General features: G+C 45.6%; 1 protein-coding gene across 2 annotated transcripts in view; it reads right to left on the minus strand.

Moving 5' to 3' along the window:
- LOC115609418 (mitogen-activated protein kinase kinase kinase 3-like) overlaps positions 1 to 19,437 on the minus strand; it is an 80,518-nt gene that overhangs the window by 34,533 nt on the left and 26,548 nt on the right. For both annotated transcript variants that reach the window (XM_030489615.2, XM_030489626.1), the window contains exon 3: positions 9,262 to 9,371. In XM_030489615.2, coding sequence (XP_030345475.1) covers positions 9,262 to 9,371 — 110 coding nt within the window. The remainder of the gene's footprint in view (positions 1 to 9,261; positions 9,372 to 19,437) is intronic.

A 19,437-nucleotide genomic window follows, 5' to 3' on the forward strand; every position in this document is an offset into this window, starting at 1 on the left:
AAGTATATCAGGTACAACTTCACTATACACAGTAAATGCCCACCCTGAACTGACCTGTTGCTCACCTCAAGAGAAATCGTTAAATTTGCCCAAAGAGCCAGCAGAGTCACAGACAGACTGGATAAACAGCTGTGTGTTTACTAGGGACTAGTAAAACCCACTTCAACCCATTCTCTATTTGTGCAGGTTTAGCAGTGATCGAGACCACAGGAACCTTTTCATTCATTCAGCCCCTCAGACGAAGCCAGGCATCCTTTTAGCACTCCTTGGCTCATTCCAGGACTTTCCGATGATCTCCAAGGAAAATCAAAACCCTCTTTACTTCCCAGACCAGGTTTAGCCACCCCACTTAAACAGGGCTTTGCCCCTACTAGTGCACACAAGCTTCCTCAAATAGTAGTTCTATCCCCATGGAGAAAAGAGTGCTCACCACCTCCCTCTGAGGTGTAAGTCCAGGGAGGGCTCAGTTCCATGCTGCCAGCATCTCACAGGGATAATCCCTGACTGGGTGGGTGACAGCCCTTCCTGAGCAAGGGCCTTATCTCTAACCCTGGATTGCCAGCGCATGAAGGCACACTTTCCATCCTCTCAGAGGGAAAGCAGACCCACAGTAAAACAACTTTGTCTCTAATGAAGAAATTGGGTTGGACACGCATCCTTAGGTTTATTTTTAAACTGACAGCTCCTCGAGTTCTGCAAACACCCACCAAAGTTCAGGAAGTCAAGGCTGGAGGCGATTCGGTTGAACAGCTTAAAAAAACCCAGGCGGATTCGGGGTAAACATGTTGGATCATCCGAGACACATCCTTTTTACATCTGCTCGTGGTATTTTTTGTGTTTCCAGAAAGGCTGGGAAGAACCGGTGCTGGGACAGTGACCAAATGGGGCACTCCAGTAATGCTACAGGCCCGTGCTAAACAGGCACTTACATCACCTTGGTGTCTACAGCCAGTTCTCCAGACCCACAACATTCGGACAAACTCTGGGTTCACTTCTAGAACCAGGCCCAGTGCATAAGGATACCAAACTAACTCTAAACAAGCCCAAAACTCAAAAGAAGAGATGACCATACCCAACCCAATGTTGAACATCCAAATCACTCTAGAGAGAAACACACAGGTGGGACTGTCACCTTGGATTACCTCTGTTGGAAAAGGAAAAGAAAGATATGGCTCTTTTATGTCAATTTTTGTTTGCATGTGCCACTCTGAACAGGGCCCGGCTGGTTCATCCCTCCTGGATGCTGGCAGTGAATCAGCTGGTGTGGGTTCACCACATGCAGCTCCACAAAGTCCTTCTCTAAAGAGAAAAAAGAAACCAGAGCAAGGAACTTTCGAGGTTTCTCCTTACAAAGGAGCAGGACGTGTAAGGGGAAAAGCTCTCACAGCTCCGGCCTCCCTGCAGGAAACCTTTCAAAACACAGGTTTCACTTTCAGTGCAGACCCGAACGCTGCACCGAGCTGGCACCCAGCACACAGTGCCTGTTTATGCTGAGCAACACAAAGTTCACAGACAAATAAGTTTTGAAAAACAGCTTGTGGCTGGAAAATGTCAAAACACTCGTAACAAAACTCCAGAGAGAGAAGAAAAGGAAAAAAACAATAAGCCACGACCCTGCTGCATCCTTTTCTTCCACATCAACAACAGGGCTGATGTGCTGCGGCTTGAAGCCAACAGAAGTAAGCCAGCTGCCCCACACTGCTCAGCTCCACTTCAGAACAGAGGAACAAACACACCGTCTGCAACAGGGAAATGAAAACCCACTTCATTTGTTAAAGATATTTTATTTTTCTGGTATAACACACTAACCTCTCCCCTCTCTCAAAGAAACCAAGACCAATGCTCACAAGCATTTGGAAGAGGGATATATATTTATCTATAGTCCCAGGAGTTGATTGCAGTTTTATTTTTCAGTCTTCCCTTGGCTTTCTCATGTTTTTGACCCACAGCTAAAGCTGAATTCATCACTGCTATCAGCAACAAATACTTCTTTCCATAAAAGAGAAGGGGAAAAAAAAAGTGGGCAGTGCCCAAAGCACTAGGAAGTCCCAAGGGGATGCAAAGCACTTCCTAAATGCCGGAGCAGGCTGTGATTTTTTACACCCATGGAAATCTGGTTTGGAGCAACTGGTTTGAGATTACGCAGGGAGTCCGGGGCACGGCCAAGGGCTGGAGCAAAGTCTCACGCCAGGCTGCACCCAGCACCTCAAACACATGATCGAGGGGAAGGCAGGACCAGCACCTTCTTCATAAGGACCTCAATACAACATGCAAATGCTCGAGGCAGGTCACAGAAGGGGGGTGCAGGTGGTGGAGGCTGCTGGGTCCTAAACATTTTTGCAATTTTACGAAGAGTGAAGACAACAGTGATTCCTCCTTGCACAATCCCAGTTGTGCTATTTACCCTCCCTGCCATCAGATGTCAAATGAGGTTAACATCAGCCTTGTTCTCCCCCCAATCAAGAGATTATTAGTTGATGTAGGAGAACAAGCTGAGACACACAAGAAAGGCATGTGTTAAATACAGCGGAGGAGAGGGATAAGGCCATGCCAGAAGGCACGAGCCTTAAACACTGAGCTCTGGCAGAGGATTTTTGCAATGGTTTCATGGAGCACAGTGATTGCTAAGACAGGTAACAGACCAAGCAGGGAAACTGAGGAACAAGGGAACAAGGTGCTTTGCCTAAGGATGTGAAGAAAAAGCCCAGCCTGGGGAAGAGAAGGCGCTAGGGAGACCTTAAAACAATCTTTCAATATATAAAAGGGACTTTATAAGATGGAGAGAAACTTTTTACAAGGACATGTAATGACAGGACAAGGGGCAATAGTTTTAAACTGCAAGAGGGGAGATTTAGGTTGGATATAAGGAAAAAGTTATTCCCTGTGAGGGTGCACTAGAACAGGGTGCCCAGAAAAGCTGTGGCTGCCCCATCCCTGGCAGTGCTCAAGGCCAGGTTGGACGGGGCTTAGAGCAACTTGGTCTAATGGAAGGTGTCCCTGCCTGTGGCAGGGGGTTGGAACCAGATGGATCTTTAAGGCCCCTTCCAACCCAAATCTTCTGCGACTCATTCCATGAAGCAGAAGAGTGGCAAAACCAAGCACAAAATTGAAATATTTATCTCCTGGGTTGTATGTACTGAGCAGCTTTCCCTCTCCACGTGTGTTTCCGTATGACATGGGGCACAGAGGAGCCCACGACTCAACTGGCGCCTGTGGGCCCTGCTGCGACACAAACAAAATAAGCGACAACCCTGACAGGAAATACCACAGTAATTCCCTTCGTTTCTGGAATAATTTCTTCTCCAAGATACTTGTACCGGCATTTCCTCCAGCCCTGCTAACAAATGGTATTTTACTCTTTCTTGCCATCTGCCTCAGAAAGGAAAAAGCAAGGCCACCACAGCTGCCACAAACCCATCAGCATCTTCCCAGGCTTTCCTTGAGGTATTTTTAGAGCTCCTTCCTCAAAACTTCTAATTTCATGAAAAGACCACAACTGCCGAGCTTCAGAGGAACCTCTGAGGGGAATCAAAGAGGGGGACAGGAGGCAACTGCTCCTGCCCGCTTGGCTGGGAACCATGCACCCCAGCGGGCTCGGCCAAGCTCGGCCCCCGGACCTGGAGCAAGCAGCCCTGCGCGCTGGTTTAGATTAAGGAAAACGTTGGAAAAAAAATGGAAAAAGTGTTTCCAAACGAGGTGAATCATGATCTTATACAGAGATCCCTGAAGAGCTGACTGCTGTTTGTAATAAAAGCACACACGGAGACCAGGAAAACATGCAGTTAGACCTAAAATGGAAGCGGCTTCAGAGGAACAGAAGGTACTGAGTACACTCACTGCTGAACATCCAGAGGGTTGATCAGGTTGGGGTATGGGTCTAAGCTGATTGATGCCATGCCCATGTGGAAGGGTGTCTGATGGCACAGGGACACCCTCGCTGCATGACCTTGATGGCACTGGCTGCAGGCAGGGACCCAGCAGAAGTGACAGCCCCTCCACATTTGCCTGTGCACCAGCGTGGCACTGAGAGCTGAAGCACCTAAAACATCACACTGCAGAATCCCAAACCAGCACCAAGTTCAGAGTCCCCCCATCATGTCCTCTCCTCCTCCCCCCAAACTCAACTGCCATGAGAAACGGTATTCTGGTGGGACCCCACCTCTGTGGCTTGCTTTATAAAGCTGCTCTTGTCAAACATAACCAGAGGATAGCTTTGCCCATGCTGAGACACCAGAGGGACAAGGGCTTCGGATCACTTCTTCCACCCAGATGCATGGCTGCCTCACAAACCACCTGGGACAGTCTCCAACTCCAACATTAACCCTTCTGAGGCCAAGAGAAGCAGGAAAACATCACCACAAGGGACCCTCCTCTTTCCTTCAGCACTGCACCACGGGGCTCATTCCAGCTTTGCTCTTACCCACTCACAAGGCCTTGGCACTTATTTTGCCTCAGTTTTCCCTCTAGGTAAAACAGGGACAATGACAGAGACCTACTTGCACATGTTGGAGGGTAAGCAGAAGGATTATTTTCACTTTTCTAATTTTCTACTTGTTGGGTTAGGAAACAATGAGAAAGCCCTGCCAAGCGGTGCAGCTTTCAAGCATTAGTGCTCTAGTTACCCCTTTGTACCAAAGCCACAAAGCAGTGGGATTTCTCTTCAGCTTTTGGCTTCAGCCAAGAGAAATCAGTACTCCAGGGCCAGGCTTGAGGGGACTTCTGCACCTCCCTGAAGAGCACATTGTTTGCATTAGTCCTGTGCTCGCCTCTGCTTTTAGCAACAGGACGTTCGTTACAAGCCAGACAGCTGGACCACGTCCCTAAACCGCAATAGGAGATGACTAATCCGCGTCATTAGGAATTATCTGCATAGAACCCCCATGCGCTTTGGGTTATTCAGCAACCAGACAGAAAGGGGTTTGTCTGGGATTGCCCCCTTCTCCTCTTGGGGCATGGAAGCTGTGATATATCCTGGTCTCCCCGGATCCTTACAGCTCTTTTCCTCTGAAAAAGCAAGTCCAGCACGTGAGCAGCTCAGAGGCCAGTGGAAAGATGATGTCTAGAAGGTTTGCTGCTCCCTGTTACAGATATTTTTAGTTTATACCGCAGCAGAAATCACAGGCTTCAAAATGTTTATCCCTGGCAGGTAATAACTTTTTTCCAGCTGTATTTCTCCTTACTATTACCCTCTTAGCACCCAAGTCAGCTCCACACACAGACAAGGAAAAGCCTCTTCCCAAACTCCTTGGGACTCTACTGTCTTTGCCATCTCCAGCCAAGGCTTTCCCAGTCAGTGTTGCTCCCCTCTTGGTCCCTTGCTTCTGTCCCCCATGTGGGGCAAGCCCTGCAGATCTCACAGAGATTCCCATCTTCAAGGTGATATTTATGGACCCCCCATCCTGCTCCCCAATGGTAAAACAGAGGTGATAAAGCCAAACTTTTAGGCTGCTTGAGGACCTACAGAGAGCCCTAGAACATGAGCTGTATTTTATTCTAGTCATGAGCAAGCCTTGTCCTGGCAAAGAAACAAGTCCAGAGGTAATTTACTAAAAGAACAACTTCTAGGTCAGCCTGACACTTGTTGTGCATGGGAAAATGTTCCTCATAAATAATGGACTTTATTGCTGTGGGAGAACTTGTAATCAAAGTTAACATGACAGAGGAATTGGTAGCTGTCATCAGCTGTGATAGAAGCCCACGCCAGTGCCTTGTCATTAGCCTGAAGTGCACCACTGACAACCAGCTTCATCTTGTGAGTTGCCAAGTGCTATTTATACAAATAAATGGACGTGCACATAGACAGATGCAAAATAAATGTTAATATAATTGCTCCTTTCTCCTCCATGCTTTTGTTTGGGATTTGTAATTCTTTGTGGTTTCTCTTCTTATCCCACTCATTTTCTTCCTTAGTAATTACAATGCAGATCTTTATTCTGGTGTTTCCTCCTTCCCCTCTTCAGAGCCACCGATATAAACAAACTCCTTTGTTTGTTCAGTCCAGCAGACTGCCTGCAAAGGCTCCTTCCAGCTAGAGGATGCATGAGGAATAATGGAGTGATAAATGAAATAGCAGTGCAGAGGATGCACTAGCAATAGTGTCAGAATGATCCCTCTGCGCATTTCTCCATGTACAAAGAACAGCTCCTGTTTAAAGATTGTGACTCATGTGCCCATCTTTATTCCTCTACTCTGTTTTCTCACAAGGCAGAAGGGCAGCATGACATAGAAGCTGACACATCTGATCAGGACTCAGGAGATACAAGCTCAGCCACCATATCTGCTGCCAGCTGCCTGGGCAATCTAAGGTTGGAGACTCATTTGCACCATGCATCAAGTATTGCTGTTCTCATTTACAGCTTGTTCTACCGTGAGGCATTAGACATCCAGAAACTCAGCCTTGGTTCTAAATTAATTTGTAAGGAAAGCAAACTAAAACCAAACAGATTGTTTTATGCAATTTGCCAAAGTATGTTCATTTCATAAGATGATCTGAAGCAAAACTGACAGTATTTTGGGGAAAAAATATTGTGTAGCGCACACCACCACAGACCTTTCTTGTGTGGCCCAGGCCTACCAGGAATACTATCTGGCAGGCTCCAAATTTCAACCTCTGTCAAGAGAGCATTAAGGAACCCCTCCAGCAGACAGGGATGAGATAGCACTTTGGTTGTGTTTCTCTGTGGACCGAAAAACTGCTGCAAGCCACAAAGGGACAGGCTAGTTAGTCAACACATTCTTGTTTAAAGTGTTTTTCAGTGGAAATTTGGACCACTGACTAAAGGATTCCCATGCCTCAGAAAAGCATTTTTCCAGAGAAAAAAGATGTTTTTTAATCTAACAACTGAACATCCAGACCCAAGTATTTCAATGTCAGCATGTGTTGAAGGGCCTCGTAAGAGACACCTACAATGAGATTCCCAAGAGGAAAATTTAGCATCTAAATGCCCCATGCCTCACCCACCCTCCAAGAAGGGAGCCTGCGCAGTGCATCCTTCAGCCCAACCAGCCAAACTGATCACACACACACAAAAAAAAAAGACAAAAACCAAAAGGGAACACCAAGTATCAAAGGAACAACAAATCACAGGCATGACAGCAGCAGTTCCAGAGCAATCTTCCCCCCACCCCCATCAATGCCTGTGCTAAAAAACAATGGGAAAAAAACCCCTAAAAGTGACCCAAACAAGTTGATTAAAAGCTTTTGAGCTGCAAGCATGAACCAAGTCCCCAGCAATTCCATGTACTTTGGCCACTCCCCACCTCGCAGACTAGACGTCCCACGAGCCAGACTTGTTCTAGCTAGTCCAATTTAGTGAAGCAACAATTCAATGCACTCTTAACGCCCTTCATCTGTCTCATGGGGCCTGCTGCTCCGAATCCTCAACCCTGGACGCGCCAGGAGAGCAGGATGCTGACTATTTGCATCTTCTCCATCAGAAAGCTCTGAGTAACAGTGAGCACGCAGCTACATCTATTCTGCTTATGAATAAAAAGAAAAATCATAAAGAAAGCCATGTTTTTCCAAGCATCAATGTTATAATTGGGAAGGAAAGTGTGATTCCTAATACAATAAAATTAAATGTTAGTGGCAGCCAACGACTCTAAAGCTGGTATCAGAGCACAACATAACTCTATTGGTGATTTATATCTTTCACTTTTATCTTCATTTATATCTTCTTGTGTCTTCCACTCTGAAGATACAGAGTGGATGGGCTGTGGATACTAATTTGATTGTAAGATGTCAACTTTATGAAGCTTTTGTAGATCAGAATTCAGGCAATGAAATTATTATATTCCTTAGTTTTGACTATCTGGTTAACTGTGCATCTGCAGCATTTACAGCAACAGTTTCCAAAAACGACAGCAGGGATTTTTCCCCATTGTGAGAAAACAAATATGTTATTTAAGAGAAGCCTAAAAAGCTTTGCTATTGTGAAAGCAACCCAAGATGGCTTGGTATGGTCCCCACCCATCAACTTGCAGAAAGTGCTACCCTCAGAGCCATCCGAAGCTGTGCTGGACTGTCCGCTTTGCCTGCAGCTGCACAGAGCCAGCTCAGAATTTCTCTGGTCAGTTCTGTAAACATCTTGGCCTTATTTCAGCATGAGCTGAACACAAATCCAGTGATTCAACTTGGACAGCTGCTATCACAAGGACACACTTTAAAACAGGCATGCTACGTGCGCACGTGTTTTCGTCTGCATGTGTCTAGGAAGTCTAGAGGGATTTGGGAAAGGATTTTTCCCCTCTGTATCCAGAATTCTTTTTTTGCAGCACCAGTGCCATTAAAATACGCATGACAATGCATATGCCTATGCATACATATGCGAATGACAACCTTCTTCCCTGCTAGCCATTCAGCAACTGCAAATTTGATTGCAGGCTTATTCTAAGCCACAGCACTAGAAGTGGAATTCCAAATGGATTTGCTTGCATGCTTCTCCAGAAGCTTCCCAATCCTCGTACTTATTTTTCCCCTTCTTTTTTTTCTTGCTATTTTGACAACTTAGTTCTCTCTTCGCAATTTTTGTGTTCACATATTTGTTCTATACACCAACAGGCTATTAAATCCACTTTAGCTATTATATCAATGTCAGGGAATAATTTCTGACATTGCTCAAGGGACAACGTTTTTGCTCACCAAATGAGCTCTGAATGTGCAACAGGGCCAAAACATTTGGTTTTAGGAGCATAAACACCAGTAATTAATATTTAAACACTTTATATAATAATGACATTATTCCTCCCAAAAGAGCCTTGTTGTCTTCAGCAAAAGGTTGGCAGCCTGTCTTTCAAATATCTGAAGTAAGATGTGCACATAATAAACACTGTATTTCATCAGCGCTGTCAGTAGAAAACATTTGAGTAATCCAAATCTTAGAGCTGCATAGCCTGTAACAAGTTCTACTACTTTCAGTACTAAGGAGCAAAAAAGCACCTTGGGGTGGAATCTGAGATGTAAACCAGTTTCAGGCTCTACTGCTGTATTTGTGGATGATTTGGGGTATCGCTCCTCTCCTCTGTCCCTCCATTGCTCCTCTGTGATACAGGGATGCCTGTAGCATCCTTTCAGCTCTTCAAAAAAAGGTCCTACATCTTATGCCTTAATAAAATTATGTTATTTCTGACATGCTGAGCTCCTGCAACACTTATTAACTTCAGTTCTAATACTTAAACTCTGTTCTCCAGGCATGGTAAGCACTATGCCCACCTCTTTGGTCTACTAGAGTTTGGGATGGACTCAAGCCATGCCTTCCTTACCTGTTTGCTGGTGTGAACACTGTTTTTATTCCTGTTGTTGTCCAGCAGCCCCCCACATTTGCCCAGTGCTGCCAAATCCTTCATAATAGAGTTCAGAGCTGCTTCTTCATCTGCAAAAGAAGGGGAGACAACTGAAGGGCGGAAGGCAACCTCGCCATTGGAAGAGTAAAAATATAACACTGCAAATACAATCTTTCAACCTGAATGGGCCAAAAGACACAATGTCTAGCCTTCATATTAAGAGAGACATTCAATGACTACGTAACAGTCCCTCCCAGCCCATCGTGTCTTGGAAATACAGGTTTCTTCACCAGAGGTAAGACAGATTCTCAGAAAAGCCAGTGGCTGAGCATGGGTGACCACTCCTCTTCCAGCTCATGGCCCATGTCTGCTGCCTGTGGGGCCCTTTGAAGAGGTACTTATAGGCCAGAGGCAGTGCCCAAGGGTCTGGATCCAGTTTCTGAGGTATAAGGTGGTTCTTTACAGGACAAAAACCTTTCAGGACCAAGAAAGTTCACACAGCAGCTGATAGGAGTACACCACATTTCTTTACCTCATCCTTTCCTCCTTCTTCATTAAAAATGCTCAAGAGCCACAACTGATTTTGAAAACTAGAACCAGTGAGAAACCATGGGACAAAGGCAAGAAACTCATTAGAAGAGGTAACGAACTCAACTGTGCTGCATGGAAGAGACACACACCGAGAGCCCATATATCTGATTTCTGCAGTAACTAGAGAATTTTTGAAGGACCCATTTGATCTGAAACCAATCTCCTCCTTTTCAACACTTCTACATCTACGGTTCCATACTCTTATACCTTAAAACTATTACATTGCAAAATACCAACCACAAGCACTAAAAAACCCTACCAAAACCTAGAACACAGCACACTCATTAGGAGGGTGCAAGAACCTGTCACATGCTCCATGTTCATGATACAGTCAAGACAAGCAGGTATTAGGCACATGCAGTTATTACTGTAAGAATACAAATACAGCTACTGCCTTTTGTGTAAACCTGAGTGTCTCTGGGGACAGAGCCACCCCTATGCCAAGCCAGCACGCAGATTTAACTCAAAGTCTGAAAGATGTGAAAGACGATAAAAGCTGTATGAAATCAGACAGGACAGGACCTGAAGCTCTTCCCCCAGGGAAGTATACGTATGTCCTGAATCCTCCTGCTCAGATACAACACCATCTCTTTCCCCAGTCCTCCTGCTGGGTTTTATAAGGACTGAAGCCGTAAAAAGCAAACAGATGTGAGAAAAAGACTTCTCATGCATGCTGTGCACCCAGAGCCATCTCATTAAAGAAATAAAGGAGAAGTGGAGGGAAAATGTTTAAAATCCAGTATCACTTCTATTTTAGAGCTCAGAAATTAGCTCTGATGTCTACAATAGGCATTAGGAAAATGCCTACATTTTCCTGTAGGCAATGTGTGTGCAAATATATTTAAAATACAATATAAATATGTATCTCCATATCACTATTAAATATGTAATTAATAATATAATTCATATTAAAGTGCAATTCCTCTTCCTTTCCACATTTCCCTACCCACTAAACCCCACAGGTATGTTTTTCCCAGAGCGGTGGCAGGGAGCATGACCTGAAATGCTACAGGAAAACACCCAAGAAAAAGACAACTTTCAGTTCTACCCAGGGTGGGAAACGAAACTAAATACATTTTGTCAAAATTCACACAGTTTGAGGGTTGGGTGGGGAAGGGTTTTGTTGTTGTTGTTTTGGGTTTTGTTTGTTTGTTTGATAAAGGCACCTCCGGGAACAAGCAGAGTTTTCCAGATTTGGTAGCAGGAAAAAAAGGCAACACAAAAAAAGAAGAAAAGGCAAACAAACAAACACCTTTTTTTTTTTTTTTTTTTTTGGAGGGGGAAGAGACGGGGGAGGGACAAGTTAAAAAAAACCCCAAACACAAAACCAAGAACCCCACACACCACCCTCCAGGAATTTTCCACCAAAGCTGCAATCTCTAAAATGCCCCTCACCTCTTGCTTTTTTCCAGCCCGACTGACAACAAAAGTTTCCTGAACTCACTAACACAAAACGCAGTCTGTAATGTCACCAGCAAACAGGGCTTCAACAAGCAGTGGCAGAACTGAGCTCTGCTAGCAAAACCACCCAATTCATCATCAGTCTCCCACCTCCAAACCTCCCTGGACATGCCTGGCAGCATCTTTGAGGAGATCCACCTCTGGTTAACCCACCAGTGCCCTGCAAGCATAGTCCAGAACTTAATCATAGAATGGTTTGGGTTGGAAGGGACCTTAAAGCTCATCCAGTTCCAAGCCCCTGCCGCGGGCAGGGACACCTTCCACTAGAGCAGGTTGCTCCAAGCCCTGTCCGACCTGGCCTTGAACACTGCCAGGGATGGGGCAGCCACAGCTTCTATGGGCAACCTGAGCCAGCGCCTCACCCTTACAGTGAAGAGCTTTTTTCTAATATCTAATCTAAATCTCCCCTCTGTCAGTTTAAAGCCATTTCCCCTTGTCCTATCACTACATGCCCTTGTAAAAAGCCGCTCTCCAGATTTCTTGTAGCCTCCTTTAGGCACTGGAAGCTGCTCTAAGGTCTCCCCCGAGCTTTCTCCAGGCTGAACAAGCCCAGTTCTCTCAGCTTGTCTCCATATGAAAGATTCAGTGCTGTCCCAAGGAGGGACAGCAGGGTCTGCTGGAGGTCAGTAGTAATAATAGTAAACCAACCGGGACAGAGTAGCTTCAGAGTTTTCTAGAGTGACTGTAAGCTGCTCCCTCCATCCCTCCCAAGATAAAGACCTCGCAGCCCCTGAAAGCTCGCCCAAGCCCCCTGCAGACCATATCCCAGAGAGCTCTCACCACATCCCACGAGTACCCGCAAGAATTAATCATGCAGATGAGCAATAGCATGAACCATGCTTTTGCTAGGATGCCTGAGGAGCACTGAAGACAGCAAAAAAATAGAGATCTTGGAGCTGAAGTGGCTCCTATCACTATTACCACTAGAGATGCGTATTCAGGGTCACTGCTTCAGTGTTATTTCTACAAGATAGGTTACTTGGTCAATCATATGGACAGTAGTCACAAAAGATTGCAATGTAATTTCAACAGAAGGAAGCTGGGAGTGAGCAACCCTGCAAAACATGGAAACACTGCAACTGGAAATCACCTCTGCTGGGTGTACAGAAAGCCTGGATGTCCGTGCTGCCTATCTTACCATGTGGGGCTTATGCTGGCCACCAAGTTAGGGTAATCAAACTAACTTGTGACAAGTTTTACTGATTGACAAAGCATGGAAGGAAAATATCCCGTAGTCTTCTGTCTTCTCCTTAAATATCAAGGGGTTTCCAATGTCCACAAAACGTTTGGTTTATACTACATTGCCCTCAAAGCACTGAGTCTCTCCCCTCTACCTACCCATCAACTTCATCAAAACTTTTTGCAACAGTCTTCTGAGTCCATCAAATACAGGTTTAAAAATTCCTGGTGCTGCAGCCCCATCTGCATAACTATGGAAGCCACATTTCCTTACAAAAGGTCAGGCTACAGATCTCTGCCAGAAGCACCCTTTTGCATCTCTTCCAACATAGCAAAGCAAGAAGCATCCTCTCACTTTCAATAACTGCTTAAATTTAGCCCATCTTCACAAACAGTCAAATTAATCAGCCAAGAATCAGTGGTGTAAAACAGGGCTGTAGCTGTCCCGATTCAGGTACTAGAAGAAAATTAAGAAAATAAGATATTTCTTTTATTTAGGCTGTTCACCTACTAAAAAGCCGATATCAAAGAGCACCCAGAAGAACTTCTTATTATAAAACATAAGTGTCACTTGTCAAAAAAACCCCAAAATACACATCCATGCCATCACTGCTACAAAATAAGGTAAGAAAACTTCTTCCTACATGAGCAGGAAAGTTTTCTGCTGCTGGAGTGTGAAAGAACATGACTTAAACACAAGCAGAAATACGTTATTTCCTTGAAGTAATGTATTTCTATGCGCTTAAGTAGCTTTTAAACAACTTTTAACTGTGTGTTTTTAGTCCAAGAAAAGTGCAGTTTCAGAGGGACTATGACCAAAAGCCTCAACTGTTCAAAACAAAGCAAAAAAACCCCCACACCATGCTCTGAAGCAACTTCCGAGCAGGAGCACAATTTGCATCATTGGTTGCAAAACTGACACTTTCCAGCCCTCTCCATGACAGCTTTTCACAGGGACTGATGCTTTCCAGACTAAGGCTCTTGCCCATCTTAATTACTGCTCTTGGGGTCTCCAAGCTGACTCCCAAGAAGGGTGGAGAACTTTGTTCCATGGAAATAAGCAGCCAGCTCAGCCAGTTCAGTCAAAATTCAAACAAGCACTGAAGCTTACTGGATAATTAAATCCAAATGCCACTCCCAAGCCTCTCCAGCAAAAGGGGTGTCACAGGCTGTTCGCTCACTGGGTTGGTTTGAGCAAGCAGAGGGTGCAGGATGGATGGCTGTCCCAGGGAGAAAATGTTGGGGAATCATCAGGAATCTCATGCCCAAGAGACATGTAAGATCAGGTTCTCCTGATCTAGCACTGGCAGGACCTACATATGCTTCAGCCTCATGTCAAGGCAGCACTGAGATTATACAGCAAACACCTTCCCAGGCTTTGCCATGGCTCCAGAACTAAACAGCTGCAAGTTGCACACCACCAATGAAGTATCCGCAGAGCTCGGATGGACTTGACTCATGGAAACCACTGAGTTTGTGCAACATGAGCAGGTTCTTGCTCCTGAACAACCTTCTTTACTCGGTCACTCATATGGACAGTAGTCACAGGAGACTGCAACTTCACTCTTGCACTGTTTTGTACAAATTCACATAAGGTATTGTAGGTTAACAGGATGAATTGTACAAAGCCTCTCCCCCGCACAACATGTAAACAGCAATATTTCTAACATGGAAGACCAGGACAAAAAAGAGCTGATCACACAGACAGCAGGAATAAAACATAAAAATCAATTGTTTAGCACTGTCGCTTTGTCCCCAGAGTGGCTTTCTTCCACTCTCTGCTCTTTATTTCCAGCTATTTCCCTTAGTAGGAAACTTGTTTCTTTCTTCCCTACTTCCCACCAGCACCACCCCAATTTTGTGCTTTTTAAAATCAGCTTCCTGCAACAAACTCATTCAGTCATACTGCCAGCCCGTCCAACCAAGGACTACTTCCAACCAAATATAATAGAGGTTTCAAAGATACTAATTTCACAAGGGTTTTGGGGGTGGGGGGGAACTATCCATAGTCACAAAGAGGAGAGGAACACAGAAGTAAGCCAAGAGCACTCCAAGGCACCAATGACCAGTGGAGCTACGGTAGACATGGGAGGGTTGGTTTTATACTTTCATTACAGTACACTGATCCATTTTGGCAGGATTTTGCATCAAAACCAAAATACCTCCTTCTCTCAAATTTTCAGTTCTGTAAGACATTAAGACTCACAAGTCCCAGGCACTACCGATGAGAACCCAGAGCACTCCACACGTAGCAAAATCCACTACGAAGTGAAATCAGAAAGCCACAAGATGACACATCTCTCCGCCCTTCAGATAGACATTTCCGCTGCTGCTACATGGCTTCAGCTCCAGCATGTGTGCGGGAGAGAGGAACCTGGAGTTTCAGTCTTAGCACAGTACTGCAGCACAAGAAGAAAAAAAAGCAAGGGAGAAATAGCAAGCTTGAAGGTCAAAAAGGACCACCCAAAACAATTCCAACAGTCAGGAGAGAAAGCAAACGAAGAAGGGACAAAGGAATAATTTAGCTGTGTTCAGATGGTCTAGACAGTGCTGTTGTTGTTGGCTTCACTAATAGGTCATTACTAAGAGGCAGCTTATGGTAGTTCCATGAAGCTGCTTCCATCAACACTGAAAATAAAAAAGCACCAGCTGGATGAAGAGCACAGAAAAGCCTGCAGAAGTAGAACAGAGTCTTGTAAAACATGGCAAGTTCTGATTTTGGCCCCTTGCACACACCAGGCAGTGCTAGGGCTGGGAAAAGTTGGGGAAAAATCGTGGGCGTTGCAGAAGGGAAGAATATTATCCTCTGAGTCACTACTGAGCAAGGCTGGAACATGTAGCTAAGGGGCCATACACTGTCACATACACTTCTGCTTGGATCCAGTATAAAACTGCAGACTTGACCACTTGTGGTCACTGAAGATCCCACTGTGCTTTTCACAACTGTGATGTTGATAGCCCAGTTCAGTTGTCATGCGTGTGTAAATTCCAACAACACCCTCCACTGCTAGCATCCACCTCTCTAGAAGGTGATGCAACCACTGGGGATATCCCCGCACACAGGGACGAGTTCTGTGAAGGCTGAGAGGGGATGAAGAGATGATGGGAAGCCTCACAGAAACATTGCCGCCTTCAGTAAAAGCCCTTTCAAAAGGCCAGGATTTGAACACGTAGTGACAAAAATATTGAAATGTAATAAAACATAGTGAAAAGAAATATGGAACCACATGACTATGACACTGACAATCTTAACTTTGGCCTGCAAAGGACATCAGCCTTTCTCTCTTTTTTTGAAAACACACAGTTTTTGGATCAACTGGTATACAACATCTACCATTTTCTGAAGAGCCAAGAAAGAGCCAAGAGGCTCAGCTGAAAGCCAAGACTCACTACCTCAGCATCACTCAGTGCCTGCAAAGAGCAGTCCCTGTCCTGATGGACTTTCATCTAAACTGCCACATGGGAAGAAAAATGAGCTGGGTTTAAGTCTCCTTTGATGGGACGGGAATTGGAGACAGACAAAAGTCTTGCTCAAGACTACCCAAGTCTGCAGCCAGGACTAGCCAGGACATTGCTTTCCTTGTCCAGGGAACTAGATGACACTAACCTACATGAAAACAGATGTCAAAGAACTTGCTTGTGAAGACAAATGCTGCCTTTCTTCTATAAGCCAGAGAGGGAAAAAAAAAAAAAAATAAAATAAAAGCTTGGAGATAGATACAGAGAGATCCAGTACTTACGGGTTTCTTCAGTACCTGTAAATACCATCAACAAACAAGTACTGCCACTAGGATTCAGGCCATACACAAAATACCACAGGCAGAGGCACCAAAACAGCACGGACTTGATGATCTTAAGGGACTTTTCCAGCCTAAATGATACTATGATTCTAAATGGCAGAAAGGATCAATTGGTAAGTAAACACTGCCACATGTAACTGTCCCAGTCAATACTAAGAAGGAGACCAGTGAGCTTGAAGCTCAAGAGCCTGACTTGGGCTGTAACAAAAGGCCCTAAGCAAGTGAAGGGACCCAGACACTCACAAGCAGATACAAGTGCTGTTTTGCAACTTATCCCCCTTAGAAGGGCTGTCCGTGAATGACCTATGGCAAAACATGCAGTAAGCTGCATGCATCCACCTAGTGAAAAACGTAGATAAACCTCTACGTAAACTAATCCCACACACACAAATCACTTTGCCACTGTCTGGTGCAGTGTCCAGGATCTGATAACAAGAAAAACTATCCAACCACCCTCCCCCAGTCCAGATCAGTGTGCACTGCAGCAGCCACACCAGCGGAGCACATTCCCTGTGCAAGTCAGCAAAGGCTGTCCAGCAGCTGGATCCTGCTGCCGTTCACCCTCCTGCAACCCCACCCAAGGGATGGCAAGGTCACCCTGTGTACAACTCCAGGGCAGGGCGCAGCTCAGCAGGTCGAACAGAGCAATTATACATGAGGAAGTGAGGGAAGACCCTTCTGATACGCAGGATTTCTTGGCAGGAGTTTGCTCACTGACGTCTTAAGCTTGGGACTCACAAATTCGCACAGATAACTAATGCTGTGAGGTTTCCTGAAAGCATGTTTTGCCTCACTAGGGAATTATGATGCTAAAGAGCGCACCATCTAATAGGTACAGAAGATTATTAGTCCTTTACCTGACAAATCCGTGGAAAACGCTTCCTCTCCATAAATTACATTGGTTTAGATTTTGAATTTTGCTTTTATAGCACAACCAGTAAATGCTTTGTGGAAGGAAGCAAAACCAAACCCACAGATCATGATAACAGACTCCTATTCCACCTCTACACCATGCTATCCCTCAGGTGACCCATACAACTGTTTGTAAATTTGCACAGTCCACAGATCAGAGAACCTGTTTAGATCAAAACCATCCCTCCTCTTTATATACCCTTGCAAAAGGGGACACACACATAACTGATTCCGACCACCACAATGACAGGACCCAGGCAGTCCCCAAAATATTCATGTATGGAAAAAAGCAAACACCTCCAATGTAATGTAAGTGATTGAGCTCTTTAACAGGTCTATAAGAACATTGAGAACAGCAGCAAAAGAGAATAAGCTGGCAAATAAATGAGTATATCATAACATATTTGAGATCCAGGGTATGATATAAGCAAGAACTTGAACTGCCCTCTGAATTTCCAAAACTCAGAGGGATTTCCAAGATTTTCCAGGGAAAACCAAAAGGTAACACTACTGGGACTGCGCCTCAGCTTAGGTAAGGTGACAGCAGTGCTCTTAAAACATAGTGATCTGTACCTTCCAAACACCAAAACCTTTCAAGGGCATTGAATGGCAATTTTCATCACTTACGTGAAAGTTTCACCAGTTAAGCCACAAATCATACAAGAAGTTTCACTTGATGAACACACAAAATGCTGTGGCATGATACTGATGTAGCCTCGTCCCAGAGGTTTAGCAGGGTCTTTTGCAATGGAAAAGAACTCAGGATCCAAAAGGTGTTTGGTTTAGCTCAGCCAGGAGGGAAAGCTGGGTTACATTTGTGGTTCACCACAACCCTCCACTCCCAAAATAGCCATCCCTCTGACAGCACCGCGCACAGTAAAATTCCACAGGGTCAGAGCCACTGGCAGAGCCTTCCCATGCTCTGCAACACACTGCCCTCCTCCATGGCCCCATACCTGCGCACACCCATCACCACATGTCCCCCATACATCCCCGCACGTGCGGAGGGTGTCAGAGAAGCCATTATTCCCCAGATACAGCCCATGCAGTATCCTGACAGCTGGATTTCGGCACAAAGCGCAGCCTTGCTGCTTCTCCCAGCACTCCTCCTCCAGCAGCAGTGTTGCTGGGCCCTGTAATAACCTGTGGGGGGGTCCAGTCATGGCCCCACACACCCTTCAACCGTCCTCAGCTAATGGAGCAAACACCTGGATTAAATTTGGGTGGCAATTGATGGGGGGGAAGATTTGCTGAGGAAGGCAGAGTTGGGGAAAACAGGAGATGTGCTGGTTCAATAGTGAAAAAAAACCACACCAGTTTTTAGTGATACAAAGGGTTTCAGTGCTTCTCCTGCACTTACTGACTGACCCTGCACCCTGTCAGCCCAGTCCCAGCCACCATGGCAGCCCCGGTCGCAGTGGGCTGCAGAAGCCCAGCCACATCCCCAGACCATGCGGGACAGGACAGGACCCTGTTGTGCCAGTCATACCCACCATCTCTCCGAGAAGACACCCTCAAATGCTTCTCTGTCCCTCAGCAGGTGCCATTTTGCTGCCAAAAGAGTGGCAGCTTGCTGCTTAACCCTGAATCAGTCTCCAGTCCTGAGCACACCACGCAGGGCTGGGACTCACAGGAGGGGTTCTGATGAGCTCTACGCTCCTTAGACTATTTTTACACTTAGTCAACTAAGCAAGGCCAGCACCCAAGCCCTGTCCTGTGACCTTCCATAGCTAATAGCCAGCTTGCTGCCTGCTTCGTCCATGTCGCCTCAAGGGCCCCCAGTCAGCCCCTCTACGCCGGGCTGCTTCCTGTAAGGGAAGCAGATGAGGCCATGCCATTACAGGGGAGGAATTTGGCCATACCCATGCATGCAGTGCCAAAGCATGGGCCACAACGTGTTTTGTTGGCTAATGAAGGTGTAACTGGGTTAGCCTCTTTGCCTCCAAGCACCTCTAAATTTGGCTGTGGAGTAGGCAGGTGTTTGCAAGCCCATTCAAGGCATACAGGGAACAATGAGAGCGCACCTTGGCACCCTGCTACCTAAGCTCATAAACATATCTAAAGCACAGCAAAGATTAAATAAGCAAGTCTCTGTCAGCCAAAGAGCAAGCATTAACCCTACACAGCACCAAAGAGAAACTTAACCCAGCCTTGACCATTCCAGCTGCCAAAGGCTTCCCAGCCCTGAACAGGTTCCAACTCTGGGTGGCTC

This window comes from Strigops habroptila, chromosome 1 (assembly GCF_004027225.2).
Source record: "Strigops habroptila isolate Jane chromosome 1, bStrHab1.2.pri, whole genome shotgun sequence".
In the NCBI taxonomy this organism is placed as follows: domain Eukaryota; kingdom Metazoa; phylum Chordata; class Aves; order Psittaciformes; family Psittacidae; genus Strigops; species Strigops habroptila.